At 39.5% G+C, this 27,676-nt stretch overlaps 1 protein-coding gene across 1 annotated transcript in view; it reads right to left on the bottom strand.

The window, feature by feature from the left end:
- LOC145106386 (uncharacterized) overlaps positions 1 to 23,520 on the bottom strand; it is a 38,670-nt gene extending 15,150 nt beyond the window's left edge. Inside the window, exon 1 of the mRNA XM_079043382.1 lies at positions 22,519 to 23,520. Coding sequence (XP_078899508.1) covers positions 22,519 to 23,520 — 1,002 coding nt within the window. The remainder of the gene's footprint in view (positions 1 to 22,518) is intronic.
- Positions 23,521 to 27,676: the final 4,156 nt, after the last annotated feature.

Below are 27,676 nucleotides of genomic sequence, written 5' to 3'. Positions count from 1 at the left end.
GAACATAACAAAAGTATTATGATTGTTGAACATCACAATTTTGCTTAGAGACATATTGTCAAACCTAGGGGGATATATCCTGATCAACTATATTTTTTGAGGAGTGACTAGCATGTGCCTAAGAATGATTGTAGTGTTGCAACAAGTCTAAAAACTTACCAACACTACTACAACGAGAACATTAGAACAGAATACTATAGGAGTATTCTGTGTTACTATAAATTACATATGTGAGAACTAAAAAGGTCGTTACTAGTAAGGCAATAGTTACTAGGTGGATACTCTAAGGTTACATGTGACTAAGGCGCTATAGACTTAGAATCTGTGATCTTTGCTTTATTTCATGTTCCTTGTTTGGTTGTGGATTTAGAGTTAGGGTCACTTATTTGAAGGTATATCTTGTTTTGGTTGCATGTAATTGGTATGCACTATGCAAGTATTGAATTAACTAATAACGATCATCTTATAATTATCTTAATTAGTGCGTCCATTAACTATTCTTTTCCCCCTATTCTCGCGTACATAGCATGGCTGGTTTCCATCTCCCCGGCGATTCGTATTACCCCAATCAAGGCATTGGGGGATGGCTTGATGAGGAGCCAGAAGATGATCACCCAATCCCTTTGGATGATCACCTAGCAGAAGGCTTTTCGGATGGATCCGACTCTGAACCAGAGGTCAACTACCTACCCCAAGAAGGCCAAATTCCAAACCTCAACCCTCGCCCGACATTTCAAGGTCCCACTCCCTTGTGGGCGACAACCTTAATTCATTGGAGTGATGAGCAGGGTCAGTCTTTGCCTTACAATGGAGACCGGAGTTTTTACAATCTAAGAGAGGGGGGATCAGCTGACCGAGTCCTACCCATCATGGTCCGTAGGATTGCTCGGAACGTCGAGCAAGGTCATGCAGCCATCGACCGAGTAGTGGAAATTGACGCCAACTCTGGCCTTAACACGGTCCGCATTCGCCAACTCGAAGAGGCTATGGAAAGAAGCAGGAGAACCAACGAGGCTCTGCAGCAACAGCTAGCTGCATCCCGAGTCGAAGTCATGGAACTCCGAGTGCGTCAGAGGGCGCAAGAACGACATCTTCAGGAAGTTGTACGTCAACTGGCAGACCTTAGGGTTCGCCCAACGGATACCCATCGCCGATAGAAGATGACGACTCATCTTTCTCTTTTGGTTAAGGAGTAGCCTTTCTTTTCTGTGCCCTATGGAGCACTTGTCTGTAAACATTCCTAACTTTGGAAGTACTCTAACTAGACTTCTAAGCCGCCAACATTTTCCCTTATGGTTTGATGTAAGACCTACTGTTAGGTCATTTTTCCTGAACTCATTTTACATCATTAATACCAGTAATATTGGCAGTTGTCTAATCTATGGGAAAGTGTGTACTTTTGTGTTTCCCTACTCTATTGTTATGACTCTATCTGATAGTTGGACTATGGCGATTTAGTCCATGAAACACGCTCATCATACTTACAATCGATTCTTACTATTATCATCATCTTTATGAACTTTCAGTAAAAGATGCCGCCTCGAAAGCGTCCGACCAGAAACACGCCTGCGAATCAAACTCCACCACCACCACCCCCTCCGCAGTTCGATGCGGTGATGTTTCAGGCAGTTGTGACCGCAACCATGGCCCAAGTAAACTCTGGTGGCGTTAGTGGAACGGGGACTGGCACCAACTCTAGCCATGGTGAAATCCATCCACGTGCACTAGAGTGTACCTATAAAGATTTCATCAGCTGCAAACCTACATACTTCAATGGAACCGGAGGGATCATTGCACTGTCCCAATGGATCGAGAGAACAGAAGCAATCTTCGAGATGTGCTCATGCCCTGAAGGAAGCACGATAAAGTTCGTTGCTTGCACCTTCACCCAAAGGGCCCTGACGTGGTGGAATGGCCATGTCAAATCACTCTCACTGGTAACAGCTAACGTCATGGGCTGGGATACACTGAAGGACCTTATGACAAGGGAGTACTGCCCGAGGGGCGAAATTCAGAAACTCGAGGAGGAACTGTGAAACCTTAAAATGCAGGGTTCCGACATAGTGGCTTATACAGCCAGGTTCTGCGACCTGGTGGCTCTATGTCCTAACATGGTCCCCACCGAAAACAAAAAGATCGAAAGATACATCTGTGGTCTGGTACCCCCATATCGAGGGAACGTTCTAGCATCACACCCTGCGACCTTTGATAGTGCCAAGGAATTGGCCCAAAGACTCATCGATCACGAGGTTCCTTCTACTCCAACAACAACTACAACGACTGCCCCCGCACCAACCAAAACCACTGACAACAAGAGGAAGCGTTGGGACCGAAAGAAGGGCAAGTCGGCTCAACCCTCTTCCAAGAACCAACAGACGGTGGTTGTCCATGCTGCCATTACTCCTGCTGCCCCTGTACCCGCCAAACCATATGCAGGGAGCCTACCCAAGTGCACCAAGTGCTCCTTCCATCATAACGGCCCCTGCCGTGAAATGCACTACACAAATTGCGACCGGAAGGGCCATACCGCCCGGTTTTGCAGAACACAACCCAAACCCATCAATCTGGTTCCCGGTGCAGGAGTAAGCAAGGCCTGTTACGGGTGCGGCGAGACAGGACACTTCAAAAGAAATTGTCCGTAAGCTGGGAGTACGGGAGGAGCAGGAAGACTACTTGCTATTGGCCACAATGAAGCCGTGGCAGACCCCACAGTAGTCACGGGTACGTTCCTTCTCGATAACTCTTATGCTTGTATCCTATTTGATAGTGGGGCAGAGAGGAGCTTTGTAAACCACAAAGTTAAACACTTACTTAAACAATCACCGCAAGCACTAAAAGAAACCTTCGTCGTAGAAATGGCTAACGGCAAGACAGAGAGTTCTAACGAGATTTACATAGGTTGTACCCTCACGCTAGATAACTATTCATTCCCAATCGACCTCATACCAGTAGCAATCAAGAGTTTCGACGTCATTATAGGCATGGACTGGCTGAGTCTTTATCGCGCTGACATCCTGTGTTTCGAGAAAGCAGTCCGCCTAAACCTATCGAATAACGAAACCTTATTGATCTACGGAGACAAACCCAGTACGAGCCTTTGTATCATCTCAAGTATTCAAGCCTAAAAATACTTGCGTAAGGAATATCGTGCATTCCTGGCGCACGTTGTCGATACAAACCGGAAAACGAAAGACCTAAAAGACCTCCCCGTAGTACGCGATTTTCCCGACGTCTTTCCGGAAGAACTCCCAAGATTACCCCCGCAACGTCAAGTCGAGTTCCGAATCGACTTAATTCCAGGAGCGACTCCCGTAGCCAAATCGCCCTATCGTCTAGCACCTGCTGAGATGCAAGAACTGTCCGGTCAACTTAACGAACTACTCAGCAAGGGCTTTATAAGACCAAGCTTCTCACCCTGGGGAGCACCAGTCTTGTTCGTAAAGAAGAAAGACGGATCGTTCCGTATGTGCATCAATTACAGGGAACTCAACAAGCTTACAGTCAAGAATCGTTACCCCTTCCTCGCATAGACGATTTATTCGACCAGCTGCAAGGGGCGAGCTACTTTTCCAATATTGATTTGAGGTCCGGGTATCACCAGTTACGAGTGCTTGAGGAGGATGTTCCGAAGACAGCCTTCCGAACTCGTTACGGACACTACGAGTTCGTAGTGATGCCATTCGGATTTACCAATGCGCCCGCAGTATTCATGGACTTCATGAATAGGGTATGTCGTCCTTACTTGGATCAGTTCGTCATCGTTTTCATCGATGACATACTTATCTACTCTCGAAGTGAGGAGGAACATAGCGATCACTTACGGCAAGTCCTAGGAACCTTACGATCAGAGAAGCTTTATGCGAAGTTCTCTAAATGCGAATTTTCGATCCGAAGAGTCGAATTCTTAGGACAAGTGGTTAGCGAAGAAGGAATCCACATGGACCCTTCCAGAATTAAAGCCATCGAGAACTTGTCAGCACCGAAGACGCCTATGGAAATTCGTCAATTTCTAGGCCTCGCTGGCTACTACCGTAGATTCATACAGAACTTCTCTTGAATTACGAAACCCCTTACAACATTGACCCAGAAAGGCGTGGCCTTTGACTGGGAAGAGAAACAAGAGAAGGCGTTCCAAACGCTGAAGCGAGCCTTATGCACAGCACCGATACTATCCCTCCCCGAAGGGATAGAAGACTTCGTGGTATACTGCGATGCATCCAACCAGGGGCTCGGCTGTGTCCTGATGCAACGAGGTAAGGTCATCGCCTACGCCTCAAGACAGCTGAAGACACACGAGGTCAACTACACCACCCACGATCTTGAACTGGGAGCAGTTGTGTTCGCCCTGAAGATCTGGAGACACTACATGTATGGTACGAAGAGCACTATCTTTACAGAACACAAAAGCCTACAACACATATTCAACCAGAAGGAGCTCAATATGAGACAACGACGGTGGGTCGAACTACTCAATGACTACGAATGCAAAAATTTGTTATCATCCGGGTAAAGCCAACGTGGTAGCAGACGCCCTAAGTCGGAAAGAATATTCTGGTCGAAGAGTCAAGTCATTAACAATGACTATCCATTCGCATCTATCTGCACAAATTAAGGAGGCTCAACTCGAAGCCTTAAAACCTAAAAATGTGTCGGGAGAATCCCTACGTGGAATGGATAAGAACTTGGAAGTCAAGGGTGATGGAGCCTTATATCTCATGGACCGGATCTGGACACCGAGACACAGTGGCTTCAGAGACTTGGTCATGAAGGAAGCGCACAATACTCGATATTCCGTCCACCCGGGTTCAGATAAAATGTATCTGGATCTTAAAAAGTCATACTGGTGGCCTAACATGAAAGCAGAGATTGCTACTTTCGTGAGTAAATGCCTTACTTGCGCAAAGGTTAAGGTCGAATACCAGAAACCATCAGGTCTACTTCAGCAACCGGAGATACCTGAGTGGAAGTGGGAGAGGATCACCATGGACTTCATAACCAAGCTGCCCAAGACAACGGGTGGGCTTGATACCATTTGGGTCATCGTCGACAGATTGACCAAGTCCGCACACTTCCTGCCCATCAAGGAAACTGACAAAATGGAGAAGCTCACAAGAACATACATTAGAGAGATCGTACTACTGCATGGTGTTCCTATATCTATTATCTCCGATAGAGATAGTAGATTCACTTCGAGGTTCTGGCAGTCACTACAAAGCTCCTTAGGAACGAGGCTGGACATGAGTACAGCTTACCATCCACAGACCGAGGGACAAAGTGAGAGAACTATCCAGACCTTGGAAGATATGTTGCGAGCCTGTGTGATCGACTTTGGGAAGGCATGGGATACTCACTTACCCCTCGTCGAATTCTCTTACAACAACAGTTATCACACGAGCATCAGGGCTGCTCCATTCGAATTCTCTTACAACAACAGTTATCACACGTACATCCTACCTTCCACGTCTCGAACTTGAAAAAGTGCCTATCCGACGAGACTCTTGTAATCCCACTCGATGAGATCGAGATCAACGAGAGCCTCAACTTCATGGAAGAACCTGTAGAGATCATGGACCGAGAGGTCAAGCGAACGAAACAAAGCCGTATCCCAATCGTGAAGGTTCGCTGGAACGCCAAGCGAGGACCGGAATTCACATGGGAGCGCGAGGATCAAATGAAACTTAAATATCCCCATCTTTTTACTTAGTTATTTGTAATAACCTAGTTGCTTGAACTCTAATTTCGGGACGAAATTCCCTCTAACGGGGGGATGATGTGACAATCCGAAATTTTCATTTGTATAAACTCTACAGTCAAGCACTGCAAATATTAGTCAAATTCATTTCAGTACATTTTTGGCCGGTTTAAAGCCTGTTTGGGTGTTTTTATTTAAAATTCGTCAAACGGACAAATAAAAGGAAGTATCTTCTAGGAGGAATGTGTAGCAAATAAACACTTCAACACCATAACAAGGTGTTTACGGCCAAACTTGGGGAGCTTGAGCCGTAAACTCCTCTTGACCTTGAACTCATGCTTAAGGCATGAGTTTACTCCCCACTTCCTCACTTTACACTTCCAAACTCAAGAACACCCACAATTCTCTTTCAAGTATCATAACACATTTCTTCCAATCTTCCAAAAATGTAAGTGTTTTCTCTCTTGATTTGTTGTTACAACACTTCATCTAGTGTTTATGCATGATTTCACCCATGAAATCTTGTCTTTTTCATAGATCTTCAAGTGTTCTTCAAAACACCAAGAACACCAAGAACACACACTAGTGTTCTTGGACCTTAAACACTCTTACAAGCTTCCTATAAGTAAGTACACTCCTCCTAACTGGTTATGTGCTTAGATTACTTGCTAAACCATGGAAAAACACCAAGAATCGCCAAGAACACATGGGTTTACGGTCAAGGCATCTCCTTGAACCGTAAACACCATCAAGTGGTGCATAAGTGCCACCATTACCTTCTAGGCTTGGATATTGGACTAGAACCTTGCATGCATGAGCTAAAGACCTTAAACCACGAAATGGTAGGAGTTACCATGGGTTTACGGCCGTAAACTCATGGGTTTACGACCGTAAACTCCATGGGAGTTGGTCCCAAAACCGTAAACTCCAATGAAGGGCCATTTTGAGCCCTAGTCTCTTCCTAAGCCTTAGATACAAGTATAGATCACTTCCTTGTGTGGTATAAGACCTTAAAACTCAAAATGGTACTAATTACCATGAGTTTACGGCCGTAAACTCATGGGGGAAATGACCATGGGCCGTAAACTCATGTGTTGTTACCATATGGGAAGTAAACGCCAATGTGAGGCCATACTCTCTTTAGATACAACCCTTTAGTACTCCTAGCATTAGAATCAAGTGTTATCCATGTAATAGGGTGTCTTGACTTGATAAATTAGTTGTTAAATGACTAATTGGATACATATATGTGTCATTACATGTTAAATAGGATCCGTGTGTGTGTTCAAGTCTCCACTTGACACTTAGCATCCTATCCGGCACCTCCATCCAAACCACTCACTACAGGTGAGTTCATACCCCCTTAATCAACCTTTGAAATGATTTTAAATGCTTTTATGGGGGGGATACAAGTTGAAATATTCTAGTTATTTCTTCAATTACATGTGATTAATGACAAGAACAAACAGAAGGATTTACTACTACTTTCAAGTTACTATCAAAATTATGGTTTTCAAGCATTTTAAAACCTTTTATTAAACTTTTAGATACAAAAACTGTTTCCAAACTCTTTTAAACTTGCATTGTTTTCAAACTCATATCTATACTAATATATTTATATAAGTAAGACTTGAAGGACTTAGGACTGATAGCTCACCATATTTCCTGCTCCTTGTTTGGTTGTGGACTTACGGTATCCTGTTATTTGTCTGAATGTCGTTGAAATCTTAGTTATATATATATATATATATATATATATATATATATATATATATATATATATGTTGGATATAAAAGCTTTCACTTTAGGTCAGTACCTTTGTGTAGCAAAGGCATACCTACAACATTACTATTTAACCATAATAGGTATAGTTAAGCTTTTACTGCTCACTACTACTATTACAGCGACACATACAAGAGCCGGTACAGTTATGAGTCAATACACGCTATATACTATACAAGAGTACATACTATACACTATACAAGAGAACACACTATCTACTATACAAGAGAACATACTGTACACTAGTACATAGAAAACATTACTACACTATGAGATACTACATTAACATTTGAATACTATAAACAGCATGTGACATACTATTTCTCGATACGAAACTTTATTGTTCTATAACCTTGTAACTAGAGTCTCCTGGAGGGAGAGCGAGCATTATGTGTATAGATCTATACGGGACATACACTCCCACATCCCAACTGCTAGCTACAGTCCCAGCCGAAAGGCCAAGGGATGACAGAATGTTACTTCACTACATATGACCTGGAGGGTCATCAGTTATTCAGCCGTCGATCAGCATGGTTACATACGAGTTCACATTCAAACCTTTAATTAACCAATTAAGAATTAAAGGCAAAAATAGACTTTTCGAGGCGTATTGTTCATTTAATACCACCTGGAGTCTACATGTTACTACTTTAGACTCCTCGAGGTGTACTGTACATTTAGTACTACCCGGAGTCTGTATTTCATTACACTGTGATTTTGTCACAAACACGTTTAAATAAACTATATTTTTATAATGATAGTTTCATTGAGGAAAAACTCTTACACTACATAAGGAACAAATACACAAACAATCGGGTCTTGGTAGAAGACTACATTTTTATTGGAAAACATAGGATTTTCTAGGGAGTATACTATTTATAAACATTTGAAATCAGTTACTACATTAAGTTGTTACAAACATTTTCATACAAGCAATGACACTAAATACTTATGAACTCACCAGCTTTATGCTGATAAACTCTTTCAAAATAACTTGTATTCTCAGGTCATCAGTAGACAGGTACAGATGAAGCTTTTGAGAAGATGGAGCACATACAAGACTCATCTTTATTTTGATTATACATTTTGGTGTCTTACAAACTATACAGAACACGCTTGTATTACAATTATTATATTAATGCAATGGATGTTGTTGCTTGTCTTTACTATTATGCATTGTTATGATACTGTACATGACGTCCTCCACCCCAGAACGTTTCCTGTGTGACAGATTGGTATCAGAGCATTGTTTATAGTGAATAGAGTATATCAACCCATAAAAGATATACAAACTATAAACGCAACGGGATTAAAACACTCTGACCAAGAAGTTATACTTTTAAATAATAAAATATTTAACTAAGTATATATACATCTATTCATACCAAGGTCAGTATCATACTATAACATAACAAAAGTATTATGATTGTTGAACATCACAATTAGGCTTAGAGACGTATAGTCAAACCTAGGGGGATATAGCTATAGCCTGATCAACTATATTTTCTGAGGAGTGACTAGCATGTGCCTAAGAATGATTGGCACTCTTTTGGACCATTGTAAGTGTTCAAGATCCGATTTTTATCTATCTATGTAGCTAGATCTTGAGTTTTGTCCCTTTTTCTCCTTATTCTTGGATGTTGCAATGGATGGACTTCATAAAGTTTGCAACTTTATGAATCTCCAAGTCAAGGTGACCTTAGAGTGGGTTAGATCTGGTCCTTTGCCAAGTTTTGATGCCATATATGGAGTTTAGGTCATATTTCCCTTTTTTGACTCATTTTTGGTTCATGACATGCACTGGACATGCATGTCTATAAAGCATCCACCTTTGGGACCTTTTGAGGCTAGAATCTCTTCTGGAAAAGTTGGGTCCAGATCTCAAGGATTTTTGTGCTTATTGGTTAAGCATTTGAGTTTTCAAGCCTTGTGGAAGGGTTTTTGAGCATTTGGATTAGACCAAAGGATAATGTTGGAGACTTTATACTTTTAGAACATTTGGAGTTTAGATCTGAGCCTTAGAGTCTCTGGAATCGAAGAATCAGTTGTATGTGTTAATCTGGGGAAAACTCGGCGAGTTGTCCATCCAACTCGGCGAGTTGGCTAGCGTTTTCCCCGACTTTCTGAGTTCTGTAGAACTCGACGAGTCTAAGAGGTGCACTCAACGATTTGGGTCCACATGTACTGTTGACCTTGACCGTTTACTTTAACTTTGATCATGGTTAACCAAGTTGGACTTTTAGGGGCATTTTGGGTATTTCGGGGTTTTGATAGGTTTTGTTCATGATGGTTGTAGGCATTAATTCAGGAGCTGAGATTTGGAGCCAAAACTTATCAGTTATGCACTACTATTGAGGTGAGTTGTCCTCACTGTACTTTTAGGTCGAAGGCACCAATGCCGGCCCATTGGATTGATATCCTTCTATGCATGCTATTATATTGTTATGATCTGTTAGATTGGTATCCTAGTAGATAGGATGTTGCTATGCTTAGTGATCTGTATACCTATGTGAATGGATGTAGACTATTATATGATTATCTGTTATATGTGCACATGATTTGTTAGTGGCTGAGGCTTCACTGGTTTGTGCGTAAGCCAACAGGCCGAGGCATTCCAACCCGATGGTTGAGGGCCTAGGGTATTCCATCCCGAGGATGATGGGACCCATAGTAAGTTGGCATTCCAACCCGATGGTTGAGGGCATGGGGTATTCCATCCCGAAGATGATTGGACCCGTAGTATATTGGCATTCCAACCTGATGGTTGAGGGGCCTGGGGTATTCCAACCAGATGGTTGATTGGGCCCAAAGTATCTTGTTATTATAACTGTACTATTTGTTATGTATTGGTATTTTGGGGGAACTCACTACGCTTTGGGCTTACAGTTTGGATTATGTTTCGGGTACCTCAGTGGATCGCGGGAAGGCGAAGGCGTGATCCTGCACCTCCTCATGTTTTGATTTTACGATTTCGGGATTTCTTTGATGTGAAACGTATTTTGAAAACAAGTTGTAATAAATGATGGTTTTGTGGTTGTTTAAAAAGTTTAAAATTTTCAAGAATTTTGTTTACCCTGGCCCACAACCTCCCAGTTGGGTTGCCCTACATATCATGTTCTGGGTCCATAACCCTCCGGTTGGATTACTCTGGCCCATAACCTCCCGGTTGGAATACCCTAGCCCATAACCTCCCAGTTGGATTTCCCCGGTCTATTAACTGACAGCACAAAGTAGTAGTCTCAACCCCAACATAACATGTCAGCATATAACAGATAACAAACATATTCAGTAGACATATAATCATACAACCAGTAATCACAGGTGGACCTACAGATCTACCAGTCTAACGCATATCAGCAGCTATCATATAATCATATAGACCTACTGAATACTCAACATATCATCAATCAGTATATAACAGGATATGAATCGAATTGGTCGGCCTTGGTGCCTTCGACCCACAAGTACGGTCAGGAAAACTCACCTCTCAGTCTGAACAAATAGTTGAATAGGTCTCTGCTTCGAATCTCACCTCTACCCGTCACATATTCATCACATAGAGACTAATCTCAAATACCACTCAAAATACCTAAAATGCCCTTACGTCAAACTTTGTCAAAGTCAAAAAAGTCAAAAGTCAAACTTGGTCAACACATCTGAGTATGTTGGACATACTCAGCTTGTATGCGGGGCGTACTCGATCATTGACCAAAACAGGCGTTTGAGTGCGTACGTGCAGCGTACCACTTGGTACACCCAACGTACGCACCTGACCCCTTTCCTTTCCTATTAAGAACTTAATACTTAAGCCCTTACGTCCATATTACAAATTTGGACCTCAAATGTCGTCCTTATCCATAAATTTTCCAACTTTATGGTTTTGCATGTCCAATAAGTACCCAAACACAAACAGCCTAACTACTTAACCCACTAAGACCTTGTAACTCATGCATGGAAGGAATCTAACAACCAAGATTATATTTTTATGCTTCTAGATGCTTCAAAACGTCCGAAGGGACAACTTATATGGATTAGAGTAACCCATACTCATAATACTAAGGTTATGAGTGTTAGGGTGCAAAGTCACTCTTGGATGTATTGGTGCTTTACTCCTTTGTATGTGTAAATGAGTTGTCTTTCCTATAAATAGGAAGTGAGTGACACTCATATTTAAGGATGATGATTTTGGAGTGTTAGACTAGAGAAAGAAATTTGTACAAACCCATTTGTATATCCTTTCTAGATCTAATATGAGCTTACACAGATTTATTTACTCCTTGTGTTCTTGAGTTTACATGATGATTCACTAGATCTTTTCTAATTCCGCACATGCCATCATAATCAACACCACTACAGTTGGTATCAGAGCGGGTATTCTTGATTTGATCAAGAATTGATCCATGGTGGCAATCTAGATTTGGTGATTCTTCATGTTCTTATTGATCTTCGTGTTTAGAGAATGTTTGTGTTCTAAAAATCGAATTTTTCCTTGATTTGATCCATAATTCGATTTTCTCTCTCTAGAATACTTGTTTGTACCACTTTCTCTCACTAGAATTTGGTTCATATTCACTTTCTCTCTCTAGAGATCTCCTTGATTTTTACTTTCTCTCTCTAGAAAATCTAAGTTCATATCGTTTGATTCAAAAGAAAAGAAGCAATTATGGAGAAATGGATGATACAGAGTGAAGATTTTCAAAGAGAATGTACTTTTGAATATCTTCTTTATAGCTTGACTGTTGGATTGAAAAGTGAAAGGGATATCGTTGTAAATGGAGTAAAGAATGAAGTTGGAGAATTAATTAGTTGTCCAATTTATCAAAGCAAAGATTTTTTTGATCGTTTGATTACAACATATCAAAAGAGACGAAGAAATAAGAAAGAAGGAGAAGTCATAAAAGGAATTCCTCATGCTGAATGCAAATATGGAAGCAATAAACTTGAATATTATGCAGATTGTCGTGAAGCTCGTGAAGGTGTTCTTGATGATGATCATGATGTTCAAGAAAAAGGAGTTCAAGTTGATTCTCAAGATGAAAAAGTTTTTTGCTCGATTGGAGTTCAAACCGATGATATTTTGTGTTCTTGTGATTCGTTTGAAGGAATGATTCCTTATCGGAAGCCGGTGATCCAAGAAATTCACAAGTATCAAACTCCAAAAGATTTGATTCAAACTCAAAAAAATGAAGTTGTGGAAAGTGGGTTTGTTCATGAAATCAAGTCTTCAAGATGCAAAAAGTTGAGAAAGAAAAAGAAGAAGAAGATCAAACGTAAAAACAAGCGGGTTTACTCACAAAAATCGTCAAATGTTGTGAAGCTGAAATCCGTGAAACAAATTTGGGTTCCAAAGCAACAATCTCCAAAGGTTGCATTGAATTTGAAGTCAAAACCCAAAAGTGTTGGTGGTTCTTTTGAAGATGTTCTTGGATCGTTGAAGAACACGAAGAACACGAAGAACGAGTTGTACATCTCGCATAATGGGTGGTACAATGTTCAAATTGTAGATTTTCTCGTTCCAACAAAAGAACCAAGATCTTCTAAATTTGATTCGTTCGTTGAAAACGGAACTCGATTCGTCAAAAAGGTATCTCAAATTCTCAAATGGATTCCAAAACGTCCATAATTTCGATTCATGCTTTACGTTTATCATTTTTGATCGATTTGCCTCATTTGATCAAATCCGTTTCAAACCCCGTTGATTGATCCAATTATTTTTTTTATCAAATTTCAAAATCACAATCATTTTCTAAAATTCGATTATTGTTCATCCAATTAAAATTCAAGCACAATATAATTTTTTTTCTTTCGATATTGTTCATCATACACATATGTTAGAGCCCAGTAACTAATATTGTTACTGTTCTTAACCAATTCGTAAGCCCAAATGATAATTGACTGATACTGTTCATCAAAAAGTCCAAGTTTTAATCTAAATTGATCTGATTTGTTTTCAGATCATATCACTTCGTTTTTTTCGTCACTTCATCACTCGACATGTACCCATGCTTTACTTAGTTGTACCCTCGATTTTTGATACATCAGGGTAATCGTTTTGTTCTTGAGTTCCGATTTCACTTCATCAAACGATAGTTACTGGGAATCGAAATTGAATGTCAAAAACTTCATTGTTTGCAATCGAGATTATATTTGACTGATTTTGATTTGGAATCATTCTCTTGTATTCGATTGAAAAGAACAGTCAATCGAGTTTCCAAAAAGTCAAAATCAGACTTTCAATTTGTCGATTCAGGGAATTGAAAGTCGTATAGTCAAAATTGAACGTTTGAAATCGAGATTGTTGAGGTCGACGATTCAAGATTTCTGGTTTGATAGTTGAATTTGATGTAGTTGAAAGAAGTTGTTTGGAGTCAAAATAAATTGGTTTGGTTCGTATACTGAAAACGTAATGTGTAAATTGGATTGACTTTTGATAGTCAAAGGTTGACTGATGACGAACAGTTGGATTGAGTTACAAAAATCGAAGCCTTGGGTCTCTAAGTTGATGATCGATGATATTGATTTCGAAGGTTGCTCAATGCATAGGGAACGATCGATTTTTGTTTGTGGTTCAAGATGTTATATGGAAATCGATTTCGAAAGTATTGGAAGTCGATTGAGAATGAAGTCTGTGATATCGATGATTATTGACCAGAAAAACGAATGCAGGTTTTATTTTGGAGAATGTACTAAGAATCGAAGGAATGGAATCGTTTAATTTTCAGAATCAGATATCGGTGTGCTGGGTTGCTCAAAGAACGAACTGGCTTAAATTTCGAAGGTTTGGAGTAGATTGGAGTCAATTTTGAAACTAAAATCGAATGATGGTTCGATGGTTGAAATCGATTGTACTCAATGTCAATTTTGTGATGTTGAGTTGCTGTGATGAAAAACGAAGTCTGGAAATTGGATGGAATAATAAACTCAGGTGTTTGTTCGTTGGGTTTTGAAAATATTCGTTTGTTGCTTGAAGATGAATTCGTTAGTTGAAGCATAAATTTCGATTGCTAACGAAATGTCAATTAAGCATCTGAATAAGAGGTTACTGTTCACGGTTAAGCGTTCGACATGCTTCGTTTTCGTTAATCCGTTGATATGAAAAACTTTCGTTAAAATGGAGGTGTGTATTTCGTGATTGAAACTAACGAACGGGATGGAAGAAAAAATTTCGTTGTCTTTTTAACGAATTGGGGAAGAAGAAAACGAAAGCTTGAAGAAGGGGTTTTGATAACGAAATGGGAAGGATTCAATTTTGGAGTGATGGCCTCATCAACGAATTTTGTATTGATGAAAAGTGAAAGTAGTATTTTCGTTACCTGGTTCAAGAATTGGGAAAAAGGAAGAAACACGGAAATTTTGAAATCAGTCCTTATACTTTCGAAAGTTTGAGACATTTTATCCAATTTCGACATTTGGGGTAATTTTCGACAGTTTGGAAGAAATAAGGCAGAAATTTCGAAATTGGTCCCTGAAATTTCGAAAGCTTGGCAGCATTAGTCCAGATTCGACATCAGGACATATTTTCGACATTTTGAAAGTAAAAAATGCAGAAATTTCGATATGAGTCCCTGAAGTTTCGAAAAGTGGGCAGCAAATACCCAACTTCGAAATTGGGCTTATTTTCTGAGAAAATGAAGATTTTACAGTTCTGGTCCCTACAGTTTGTGCGAATTAACATTTTCTACCCAGTTTCGCAAATGGGGGAGAATTTTGCATATTTGGTTGTTTTTGGCACAACGGGTCCCTGCAGAATTCTGTTTTTCACGGTTTTTATCCGGATTTTGGAAAATCTTGCAACTTTCACCCACAAGTCAAAAAATTTCATAAATTGGAAAATTTTTTAGGCTTTTTTGTGATTGTTTTTCCGTGCAAGATTTTTGGTGATTCATTTTTGGTACACATCAAGGGGGAGTATTGTGAAGTTTATTCCTCGGGCACTTCTCACCCTTAATGGGTTTTATAGTCATTTTTTATTATAAAAAGGGGGAGAATGATGGGTATTCGAAGCGGGTTTTTCGGGTATTCATTTGCGGATTTTAAGACCGGTGTTACTTCGAGGGGGAGTTTGGTCTTGATCGCGCGAGCTCGTTGGATATTGAAGCCGGACATCCAATCCTAACTTTGAGGGGGAGAGTGTTAGGGTGCAAAGTCACTCTTGGATGTATTTGTGCTTTACTCATTTGTATGTGTAAATGAGTTGTCTTTCCTATAAATAGGAAGTGAGTGACACTCATATTTAAGGATGATCATTTTGGAGTGTTAGACTAGAGAGAGAAATTTGTACAAACCCATTTGTATATCCTTTCTAGATCTAATATGAGCTTACACAGATTTATTTACTCCTTATGTTCTTGAGTTTACATGATGATTTACTAGATCTTTTCTAATTCCGCACATGCCATCATAATCAACACCACTACAATGGGACCAAAAGAACACCATTTCATAACTATACAAGATCTAAACAACTCTTAATCAAGTTCAGAGCTTTTTACCTCCAAATGATGCCAAATGATGATGCTATTTTGGATCTAAAGAGTCCCACTCCTCCAAGATGATCTTCTCTTCTTCCTCTATCCTTCAAGGTTACCAAAACACGCACTCAAAGCTCAAGAATGCTCTAAAATGGATTATGTCACACCCCCAAACCAGGATGGCGGAAACGTCCGGGGGTGGATAACTTTCATGTATTGTATCATAACAATTGAATATTATTAGTAAAGAAAGCAACACAACCATCATATATATAATTGAAAATCGTTACATCATTGTAAGTATTACATGTTTCAAAAGTCAATTACAATATGATGTCAAAATGATTTGTTTGACGCCTTAGCGTCCCATCCTCAAAAGTTGTTGGTTATCTGTTTTACTGAATTCCTGAGAATACAAGTTGTTTGAAAAAGTGTCAACATTTAAGTTGGTGAGTTCATAAGAGTTTGTCCTAAACAATAGTAATCCTTTCTGTGAAAAGATATCGTGTTATTTCCAAAAAATCCGATATTTTCTAATGAATGAGATGTAATTCGTTTACTTGTAAAATGATGATGTTTATTCCAGAAAATCCAATATTTTTCATAGAAATGAGTTGTGGCCTTAAATGTTCCAAGACCGAAAGTACTAGTGTTTTCCATACTTAAAGTAGTAATGTGCAGTTTTATTCATGTATAAAACTATTTGAAGAAAAATGTTTTCGTGTAAATGTACGTATAGTCGTTTCCCCATGTGATTTTTCACAACCATGCTTTTAAGATGCAGTGTCTGCCTCGTCATTCTCCAGGCGCCGAATTATTTATGACATTTGTCACCCATAACCTGCTGGTCTGACTGTAGCTAGTAGTCAGGGTGTGGGATCATCAGTCCCGTATAGATCTATACACAAGTATCATACTCTCGTATCGAAGATTCCGGTTATAAATACAGGACTTTCTGTATACCTCAGTTAGGTACGATGAAGACAGTGTCTCACAAATTCATTCAACGAGTGTACGTGTTTTTGAAATGAAAACGTTTGTCAATGACATTATCCCATATTCCAGGATAACGTCTAAAATGTCGTAAAACAACGATATATGTACTTCATATCATTTTTACCCTTTGCTCAACGGGCTACAAAGAGGTAAAGTTTCGTAAACTATATTTGTAAAACTTCGATGAAATGAACGTTTTGTATTTGAAATATATATAGTTATATATATTCGTAAGAATAGTGTAATGATTATCAAAATGTTGTTCGTGAAATCACAAGCGATTGATAGTAAAACCATTTCGTGTATTTAACGTTTTTTCGTAAAATAGTATAGTAACGTATTCAAAATGTTCGCATTATAACGAAAACATTATTATGTGTTACTTGTATCCCCCCTAAAAACATAGAAAAAGTATTGAAAATGTAGGGGTATGAACTCACCTTATGTGTAGTTGTGGTTTTATAACGAGGTGACGATGATGATCTTTATGTTAGAATACTCGGAAATGATTGAACTCCTAATCGTTTTAACACATACAAATGTGTAAATAAAATGAACTAATCATAAGAAGAATGTATAACTCTATGATATTAAGAGGACTTACCAAAATGCTAAGGAATGACTCTCAAAAATGAAGCTCCAGGGAAGTTTGATTCTTGAGTTTTGAGAGGAAATGAATGGTCGATACTTGAGAGAGATATGGAAGTGAATGGTGTTTAACTGAGAAGTGTTTGAAGGAAGCTTTGTATGTGAATTTATATGGTAAATAAGAGGGTAAGGTGAATTGTCAGTGAAGTGATATTTACCTGGGTAAGAGCACTTATCACCTTGGGAAGCTAAATTTGACCAATCAAGTGGCACCACTTGGCCACTTTATGGATGATTTCGGCCAAATAGAGGATGTCACACCCCCAAACCAAGGATGGCGGAAACGTCAGGGGGTGGAGGACTTCATGTAAAGTATCACAACAACGATTATAATAGTGCTCAAAGTAATACAACCATCATAAATATAATTGAAATGGTTACACCATAATATATGTTTACATGTTTCAAAATCAATTACATTATGATGACAAAATAAACTGTTTGACGAATTAACGTCCCATCCTCAAAGTGCAGATGTTTTCCTGTATCACTGATTTCCAAAAGTAGAAGAAAATCTTGGAGAATGGCCTTGAATCTCGAAATTTAGAGAGAGAATTGAGAGAGAATGGTGTTTGTCTTTTGGAGGAAAAATGAGAGAAATGAGAGAAATGTGAGGAGAGATAAGAGTTTTCAGCCTTTGACCAAGAGTGTGGTTGGTCAAATGGTGGGGAAAGTACTATTGAATGACTAGGTATGGTGGAAGGACAAGGGCTGGTTATTGAGTGGGTATGGGTGGTTTCTTGTGTCATACACTAAAGCAAAGTCAACACTCCACCCAAAATATCCTACCCACTAATCTTGGATAAGATTTACACTCAAAAAACGTGATTAATTATGAATTAAGGGGGTCTTATATGTTAAAATATAATTTTGGGTGAAAATCCCGCGCAAAAATCATGAAAAACGGGCCTAAAACGAAGTCGTGGTCGAAAACCGGGTGAGAATGGCGAACCTGCGAGGCTTCTCGGTACTGGGCCGAGGTTCGGTCCCTGATGCTGCTGGGCCCGAAGGCAAAATGGGTCGAAGGTGAAAGGAAGGTTCGGTCTGAAGGGAGGTTCGGTTCGGTTCGCAGGCTTCGGGTTCGGTTCGCATGGTTTCGATTCTTCAGTAGTTCGGTCCCTATAGGGACCTTCGGTTCTAAGCACTTTCGGTCCAAGAGGGTTCGCTTCCTAAAGGGAAGCTTCGGTCTATTAAGGCTGTTTTACCAAATATTACCCTGTTTCAAGCGGTTTTTGACCCGGTTAAGTGTCGAGATGACCCAAAAGATTATAAAAAGTTAAAAGAGATTTTGAGAGAGATTTGGGAGAGATTTCTCATACTTGGAGAGATTTGGGAGAGATTTCACATAGAGAGAGATAGAGTGAAAGAGGTTGAGAGAGATTTCGTTTGCGACCTTTTTGAGTGTTTGGCTTCGTAAAGTAAGCTTCGTAAATCCCGTTAAGTCTCGTTATGAATGTTATACGCCCTCGAGGGGTATGGAATAATGTTTTATCGAGTAGTTTCATCACTTGCCCTGATTAGGGTTTAGATTTTCCGAACACGTGAAAACTCTAAGTGATACTTTGTATTAAGATTACGAGTAGTGCAATAAGAATCATAATGGAAACCCTAATATACAAGGGTTAGATGAGTTGACCGGTTTGACTTGTTGACTTTGGTTGACTTTGACTTGACCAAAAATTGACGGTTGGCACATCATCCCCCCGTTAGAAAGAATTTCGTCCCGAAATTAGTGTTTGACTGGGACTTCAAGAATTTGGAGAAAAGATGGGGGAAACTTCTCGTAGTACAAGAAATTGATTATGGTGGGGAACAACCCGCCTGATTTTAAATGATGACCTTGGAATTTCTTCTTGTAACTTGAGCTGAGTCGATTTAAAAGGAGTTATTGTTTTGGAATGATAGTGTATTCTACGTGTGCCTTTATGCTCTCCACTTTATACTTGGTATTACCGCTATGAATATTTTATAATGTAATTTGTGAGTACTAGTATTACGAATGTTTCAACAAATTGCGACGAAATTTGCATTATAAGTCCTACCAGATCTTTTATAATCTCTTGGTGTAAACTAGTCGTATATCATTAAGATTGCAAAGGCATTCGGATGGGTGACCCCGCCTTAAGCCCACAACCAAACAAGGAACAAGAAATGAGGTGGGATCACACATTCTAAGTCCATAGAATCTTAATGATATATGACCATAATGTTTACACTAGCCATCATAGATTCACTAGTAAAAACCCTGCGTTTTTATATAGATGATAAGACGTATTTGGGTTTTGACGTGTTCTCGAGATTTATGGTTGATATACTTTAATCGATGCTAGTTTTTAAGTATAGTATTTCCCAATTTTTCGAATGTGGAAAACAATTCATACCAGAGGTCTATATAAATAAACTTATGAATTTAGTAGAAATGACTCGATTGTAATCTTGTGATTTGTTCCATGCCCGATCCACTCCTAAGATCACCCAATGTATATCAGTTGTGTGTAATTAAGGTCCAATAGGCCGTTGAACTTAATGAGTCTGCCCTAAGCCCACAACCAAACAAGGAACATGACCTAAGGCGGACTTACCATTTCTAAGCCGATCGTCTCTTAATTACACATAACCTTGAGGTATACATTAAGTAATCTTAGAGTTACCATAAGCAAATCGTTTGTAATACCAGGTTATGAAATATGTGGTAAACTCCCACTGAAATAAAATGCATGCCAATTTTTATTGATATATTCTAGTTATATCCTTTCCATTTATATACACACGTATAAATTTCGCACTTTACTGAACTATTCTCGGTGTTTCTGCTAACGTCCCTGAGATGGAGTTATGGTGGTGGGTAGAAGTAAGTTTTGTACGGGCGTTAAGATTTACCCATCATGTTGCTCGTGCGAGAATAGGGGTAGAAGAGATAATTAATAGACGCCTAATCCTATAATTACTTATAGGGGTGATCCTTATTAGTCACGTCTATAATCACGTAGTGCATACCAGTTATACATAATCTGAGATAGAATAGTCCTTCGAATAAATGACTCTACTCTAAGTCCACAACCAAACAAGGAACAGGAAGTAGAGCAATAGTCATAGATTCTGAGTCTATAATATCTTTAATTATGTATAACCTTGGCGTATGCACTCAGTCATTATAGACCTACTAATAGGGGTCTTTAGTTTTCACATAAGTTGGTTATAGTATCACCAAATACTCCTATAGTATTTTAATGTTTGACTTATGTTTTTCAATATTTGTTTCTAGATAGAGTTGGTAAGTTTTTAGACTTGTTGCAACAACACAACCATTCCCGGGCATATGCTAATCACTTCTGGGATAGACATAGTTGATCAGGCTATGTCATTCCCAAACCTGACCATACATCCCCAAGCCTACTTGTGCCATTCAACAATCACAACTTTTGTTTTGTTCTAGTATGATGCTGACCTTAGTATGTATGCATGCATGTATACTTTTAACAAGAAACTATTTATTTCTAAAAGTATAGTTATTTGAAATTATTAAATCAGAGACCTTAGTCCCAATGCATTTATAGTTTGTATATCTTATGTGGTTCGATATACTTAGTTCACTATAAACAATGCTCTGATACCAATCTGTCACACCCCCAAACCAAGGATGGCGGAAACGTCCGGGGGTGGAGGACTTCATGTAAAGTATCACAACAACGAGTATAATAGTGCTCAAAGTAAATACAACCATCATAAATATAATTGAAATAGTTACACCATAGTATATGTTTACATGTTTCAAAATCAATTACATTATGATGACAAAATAAACTGTTTGACGAATTAACGTCCCATCCTCAAAGTGCTGATGTTTTCCTGTTTCACTGATTTCCAAAAGTAGAAGAAAATCTTGGAGAATGGCCTTGAATCTCGAAATTTAGAGATAGAATTGAGAGTGAATGGTGTTTGTCTTTTTTTTCCTCACGATATTATGAGACCATTTATTTTTCTTTTCAAACAACTTTGTGTAGTTCAATACATATCGATTGAAGGCAAACGGGCAACAAGCTGCGCCGCTAGCCCTTTCTGGATAGCAAAACCAATTCTTTTGAAAACTACATTTGTGGATCTAGGAGATATGACATTAGAATGCATGACCCATTGGACTCTATTGAGGAGCTCCACCGCCTCTGGTGCGAGAAAACCAAATGTATCGAATGCAAAAGGAACAAACACATCTTGATTTGCTATACATGCATTCTCGTGCTTTACCACTTTGCACGCAGCGGCTTTCAAAGCGGCATGCCCAGCTATGAAACCCCCGCTCCCCAAACCAACGAGAGGAGAGACCCCAGTAAGATCCACGCACGCATGCTTCCCTCCTATCCATCCAAAGACCAAAATGTCAGTCAGTCTAAGTGTGGACCTTCCATCCTGCGGGTCCGTCAAAAAGTTCACTGGCGCTTCTTTCTTCACAAAAATACCAGCACGCCGACAAGCATCAAAGAGAACATCCTGAACCACATCATGTCTGTACTTGAAACCAGGGAGCTCTCTACAATGAACCGCATGTTCCCCAAAGGTATCCAAACATGCCTTGCGACAAACTGGACATATCTCGTCAATTGGGAATATGGGAATCATGAGGCGGTAACGAAGGATAGTTCGGTACTCCACAGGAGACATATGTTGGCCAAGACCATCAATAGGGATAGTTAGCAGAAAATCCTGAGCATGAGGCGCTCGCAGACACTCAAAGACTGCTTTCTGTCTGACAGTCATGTCAAAGTCGACTTCCATATCTTGGACGATTTTGCTAAAAAGGGCACACGCCAAAGCTTTTTGGGATTTAGGGGGGCGGTGTCCTTATTAGTGAAACCGCTACAGTCAAATCCCGGAATCGTATTGCGAAGACGAGTCATAGCACATAGGTAATCCGAGTCCATACCACATACGCCACTGTCACGTAAGATGTTGTCTTGTAATGCCCAAGATTGGGCCCTCGAGGCTACAAATGCGTAGGAGGAAACCCCGTAGGCCGAGTACAAACCCAAACCACCGAAACGAATAGGTAAGGAAGCCAAGCGCCACTGAATGTCTCCAAAGAAGAGGACTCCACATACCACCATATCCTCGATAGACCTGCGCAATCCTTTGTCAAAGAATAACGATGCCTCTTCTATGTGTATCGGCTGGCATGTCCTTAAACCAAAGAAAAGTTTTGCAATGCCCATACATGATCGAAGCAAAAGGAGCTCACTCTGCGGGTCACATAGTTGTGGAAGAAGGCCCATCAAATCAACAGCATTGACCGCTCTCTTCATGGCCAACCCGCTAATAAACCCTGCGTATCTGCTAACAGCCCCCCCAATGAGCTTCACCCCCAAAGAAGGTCTCCCTATATCCATTGGGAATAAATCGGCACGAAGCTTCCTACCATCACAGGAGGGCCAAAAAATCTCCGGTTTCTTGATGTTCAACTCCAGACCCAAACCTGGACCATACAACCGAATTATGTTCAACACTCTAGCCACCTCCTCTGAATCCCCAATGACAGTCCCATCATCTAGATACCAAGCATGGAGAAGGAGCTTACAATTGTCTCTAATCTTGTGCACAAGCGGGTGCAAAACGAGGGCAAAAAGAAGAGGGCCCAAGGGGTCACCTTGCTGCACCCCAGTGGCAGACCATATATGTTGGGCTCCGATATAAAGTCTCGCTGCTTGCCCGTACAGGAAATTCACCCACAAAGAAATGGAAGGGCACATCTTCTTAACCTCGTGGAGCAATGCTGATCGATCCACCAGGTTAAAGGCATTCGAAAAATCCACAGTCAGCATTACAAGAGACCCATCAGCATGGTGTTCACTCAACACCCTATTGGCACTGTGTAACACAGCCTCAGCACCGCCAGATACACCAACCCCGAACTGAAAATCATTAAGGTACTTGGCCATTTCTTTACCCACACCTTTCATGGCAACCTTGGAAACCAGACGTCTCCATATAGTGCCTACTGCAATCGGACGGATCCCGTTGTCAGGTTTAAGTAGAGGCGTGAGAGGAGCGGATGCAACAAACTCTGCCAAAATGGTTGGACATCTTCCCGCTAACCATAAATTAACAACTGAAGTGATAGCATGTATGAGATCTGTGGCAATAGCAGACCCTTCTCCACAAAGGGCGTCTAGTAAGTGTTGAGCCCTTGTCTTTTGGAGGAAAAATGAGAGAAATGAGAGAAATGTGAGGAGAGATAAGAGTTTTCAACCTTTGACCAAGAGTGTGGCTGGTCAAATGGTGGGGAAAGTACTATTGAATGACTAGGTATGGTGGAAGGACAAGGGCTGGTCATTGAGTAGGTATGGGTGGTTTCTTATGTCATACACTAAAGCAAAGTCAACACTCCACCCAAAATATCCTACCCACTAATCTTGGATAAGATTTACACTCAAAAACGTGATTAATTATGAATTAAGGGGGTCTTATATGTTAAAATATAATTTTGGGTGAAAATCCCACGTAAAAATCATGAAAAACGGGCCTAAAACGAAGTCGTGGTCGAAAACCGGGTGAGAATGGCGAACCTGCGAGGCTTCTCGGTACTGGGCCGAGGTTCGGTCCCTGATGCTGCTGGGCCCGAAGGCGAAATGGGCCGAAGGCGAAAGGAAGGTTCAGTCCGAAGGGAGGTTCGGTTCGGTTCGCAGGCTTCGGGTTCGGTTCGCATGGTTTCGGTTCTTCAGTAGTTCGGTCCCTATAGGGACCTTCGGTTCTAAGCACTTTCGGTCCAAGAGGGTTCGCTTCCTAAAGGGAGGCTTCGGTCTATTTAGGCTGTTTTACCAAATATTACCCCGTTTCAAGCGGTTTTTGACCCGGTTAAGTGTCGGGATGACCCAAAAGATTATAAAAAGTTAAAAGAGATTTTAGGAGAGATTTGGGAGAGATTTATCATACCTGGAGAGATTTGGGAGAGATTTCACATAGAGAGAGATAGAGTGAAAGAGGTTGAGAGAGATTTCGTTTGCGACCTTTTTGAGTGTTTGGCTTCGTAAAGTAAGCTTCGTAAATACCGTTACGTCTCGTTATGAATGTTATACGCCCTCGAGGGGTATGGAATAATGTTTTATCGAGTAGTTTCATCACTTGCCCTGATTAGGGTTTAGATTTTCCGAACACGTGAAAACTCTAAGTGATACTTTGTATTAAAATTGCGAGTAGTGCAATAAGAATCATAATGGAAACCCTAATATACAAGGGTTAGATGAGTTGACCGGTTTGACTTGTTGACTTTGGTTGACTTTGACTTGACCAAAAATTGACGGTTGTCACAGAGGAGATTTCAGCCAAGCATGACCGAAATCTCACATTCCCATTTACTAGAAAGTGATTTCGGTCCTAATGGACCTCAAAGAAGGGATTTCGGTCCAAAGTGGTGGGGATTTTGGCCTTAGTGGGCTTTAGGCTTTGTGATTCCGGTCCTATACATGTTCCAAGAGGGTGTTTTCAGTTCTAGGTGATCTCCATGAAGAGATTTCGGTCCTAGATGGCCGAAAACTCAAAGGTAGTGGACCCCAGATTGAAGATACTCTAAAAATGTGATTCTTTTATCTCTTGTTGGCCCCTTTGACTCCTTAAGTCTTGTTAGTTTCTATTTACTTATTTCCTCATGGTTTTCAATATGTAAACATGTATATATAACTCATATAAACATGGATTTCAATTTATATTACCATATATAAACATGCCCTCAAGGCTAAGGGTGATTTAACGTGACAAGGTTACAATTTGTTTTTCACTTATACATAGTACATCTTTTGACTTGGTTTGGCTCTAAGTTTGCCAGTTGTCACAGATTAGGGTTTGTTTGGGGACGAAAGTGGGTTGGAGGTTGATGAAAGAGGGCAAGTTGGGGACTTAAGGATGCTTAAATAGGGTCAAACCCTTAAAAATTAGGGTTTGAGGTTCTGGCACATATACCCAACATACGCTATGTACGTCCGGTGTAAGTGAGCTCTGCCCATAATTTACAAAAATGCCACTATCGGCCATTTTGCAACACTTTTCATGTACGGGGCTAAAATGCAAATAATCTTTATAATTAGGGTTAAAATTAAAAATACCTCATCATCGGGATGTTAAAATTTTGTAGTCCCTGCAAATCATTGCAGATGTTAGTACCACATCCAGTATCGAATACCTAAGAATTAGTACAGAGTGCATATAATTCAATTACATATATAATTGAAGTGCCAACATGGTTGGCCTTGTTTTTCTTAACTTCCTCTAGGTACTTAGGATAGTTGCGTTTCCATTGTCTCTTTTCATTGCAGTGAAAGAAATTAGAGTCAACAACAGGGTTGGGTTTAGGAGTTGGTTGGCAGCATGAGACTTCCCTTGACCTTTTCCCTTGCCCTTACCTTTATTGGTAGCTTTGCATTTCCCCTTACAGGTAGCATTACCGTTTTTCTTTTTGTAGATTTGACTATCTCGAATCCTCAACACTTGATTACCATATTTCTTGATGTTTTCCTCAACATTATTGAGCATTTAATGAAGTTCATTAATGCTCCTCTCCCAGTCATTTATAGTGAAGTTCAACACCAATTGGTTGAATGAGTTTGGAAATAAAGCTAGGATCACATCGGTCACTAGCTTATCCCCAAAATGGAATCCGAGGCGGGCAAGCTTCTCACTGTAAGCTTTTATTTTGAGTGCATGTGCAGTCACAGAAGAACCCTTAGTCAATTTGCAACCAATGAAAGCATTCAAGGTCTCAAACCTCTCTTTCTTAACTTGAACTTTAAACATGATTCTTAGTTGTTCAATCATGTCTAATGCTTCATGGAACTCAAAAATTTTCTGAAGCTCAGGGGTCATTGTTGCAAGTATATGTAAGCTACTCTGGTCGTATCATTTACATGTTTCTCCCGAGCATATTTCAATGCCTTGACATCATTTTATGGGAGCTCTTATGGGATAGGTTCATCAAGAACATTGTCCTTTTTCTCAAGTATAAGGACAATCCTAGGTTGTCTTAACCAATCAAGAAAGTTACGTCCGCTTAGTTTTTCTTTATCGGGTGGATCGGGTTATGAGGTGGTTACAATTGAGGTATTCATCTACAAAATAGTAAGATTCATTTTAATATCTTTGATATAGTTTCTTTTAAGATTAATTACCATTTAAATTAAGATTGAAAAGCCAAGATCCACATCACCCAAAATAACTTGAGGTGGTGACCCACAACACAAATGATTTTGTTGATCGGTAGGTTGTGATAATCAATTGCAAGTCTTATGTAATTCTTACTATTAATGGGATCCAAAAACATTTCTTTGTTTTAATGGCATGTTAATGTCATCTATGACTCAAGTCTCTTATGCTTAGGTGACCTTTATCACATAAGATATTTGATCAAATCATCCGTTTAAACAACTTGTGAATTATATTTCACAAATGGTTAGGTGGCCTTTATCCCATAAGTAAATATAAAACAATTTGACCATTATTTGACAATCCAAATAGATAAGGTGACCTAAAATTCACAAGAATTGCACAAATAATGCACAAGTGATTTTTAAGTGGATTGCATATATTTGAAGTTTTTTTAAAAAAAAAAAGCAACAGCTTTTATAAATGTTTTATTATTCTAGCATTTTAAAACATTTTGTATCATGAATATCTTATGCATAAAATATTTCATGGTACATTTTATAAAGTTCCAAAATTATAAAGTTGAATTTATATCTTATATTCAATTTTAATTTGACGCTACAACGATAGGAACCGGTTTTTAACTTTTTAATAAAACTTCCTTTTATTATAGAGTTTAGATTTAGTTTAAAGAACATTTTAAACCTTTTTAATTATCTAAAAGTTTGGCTATTTAAGAGTTTTAAAATTAAAACTTTTTTTTAACAAAAACTCAAATTTTGAAATCCTATGTTGGAAACTTTTTATTTAAAATTTTAAACCACAACTTGATGTTATTTTTGTCAAAATGTTTTTTAGCATGGCAAACATATTTTCATACATACAACATTTTATACCAACCAAAAATAAACATCACAAACATGCATTATAAGTGTATAAACAAAGGTATTTTCTAGTAATATT

Source organism: Lactuca virosa, chromosome 4, assembly GCF_052849685.1.
Source record: "Lactuca virosa cultivar CGN04683 chromosome 4, Lactuca_virosa_CGN04683_v6, whole genome shotgun sequence".
NCBI classification, from domain to species: domain Eukaryota; kingdom Viridiplantae; phylum Streptophyta; class Magnoliopsida; order Asterales; family Asteraceae; genus Lactuca; species Lactuca virosa.
This window is presented reverse-complemented; position numbering and strand designations above follow the sequence as displayed.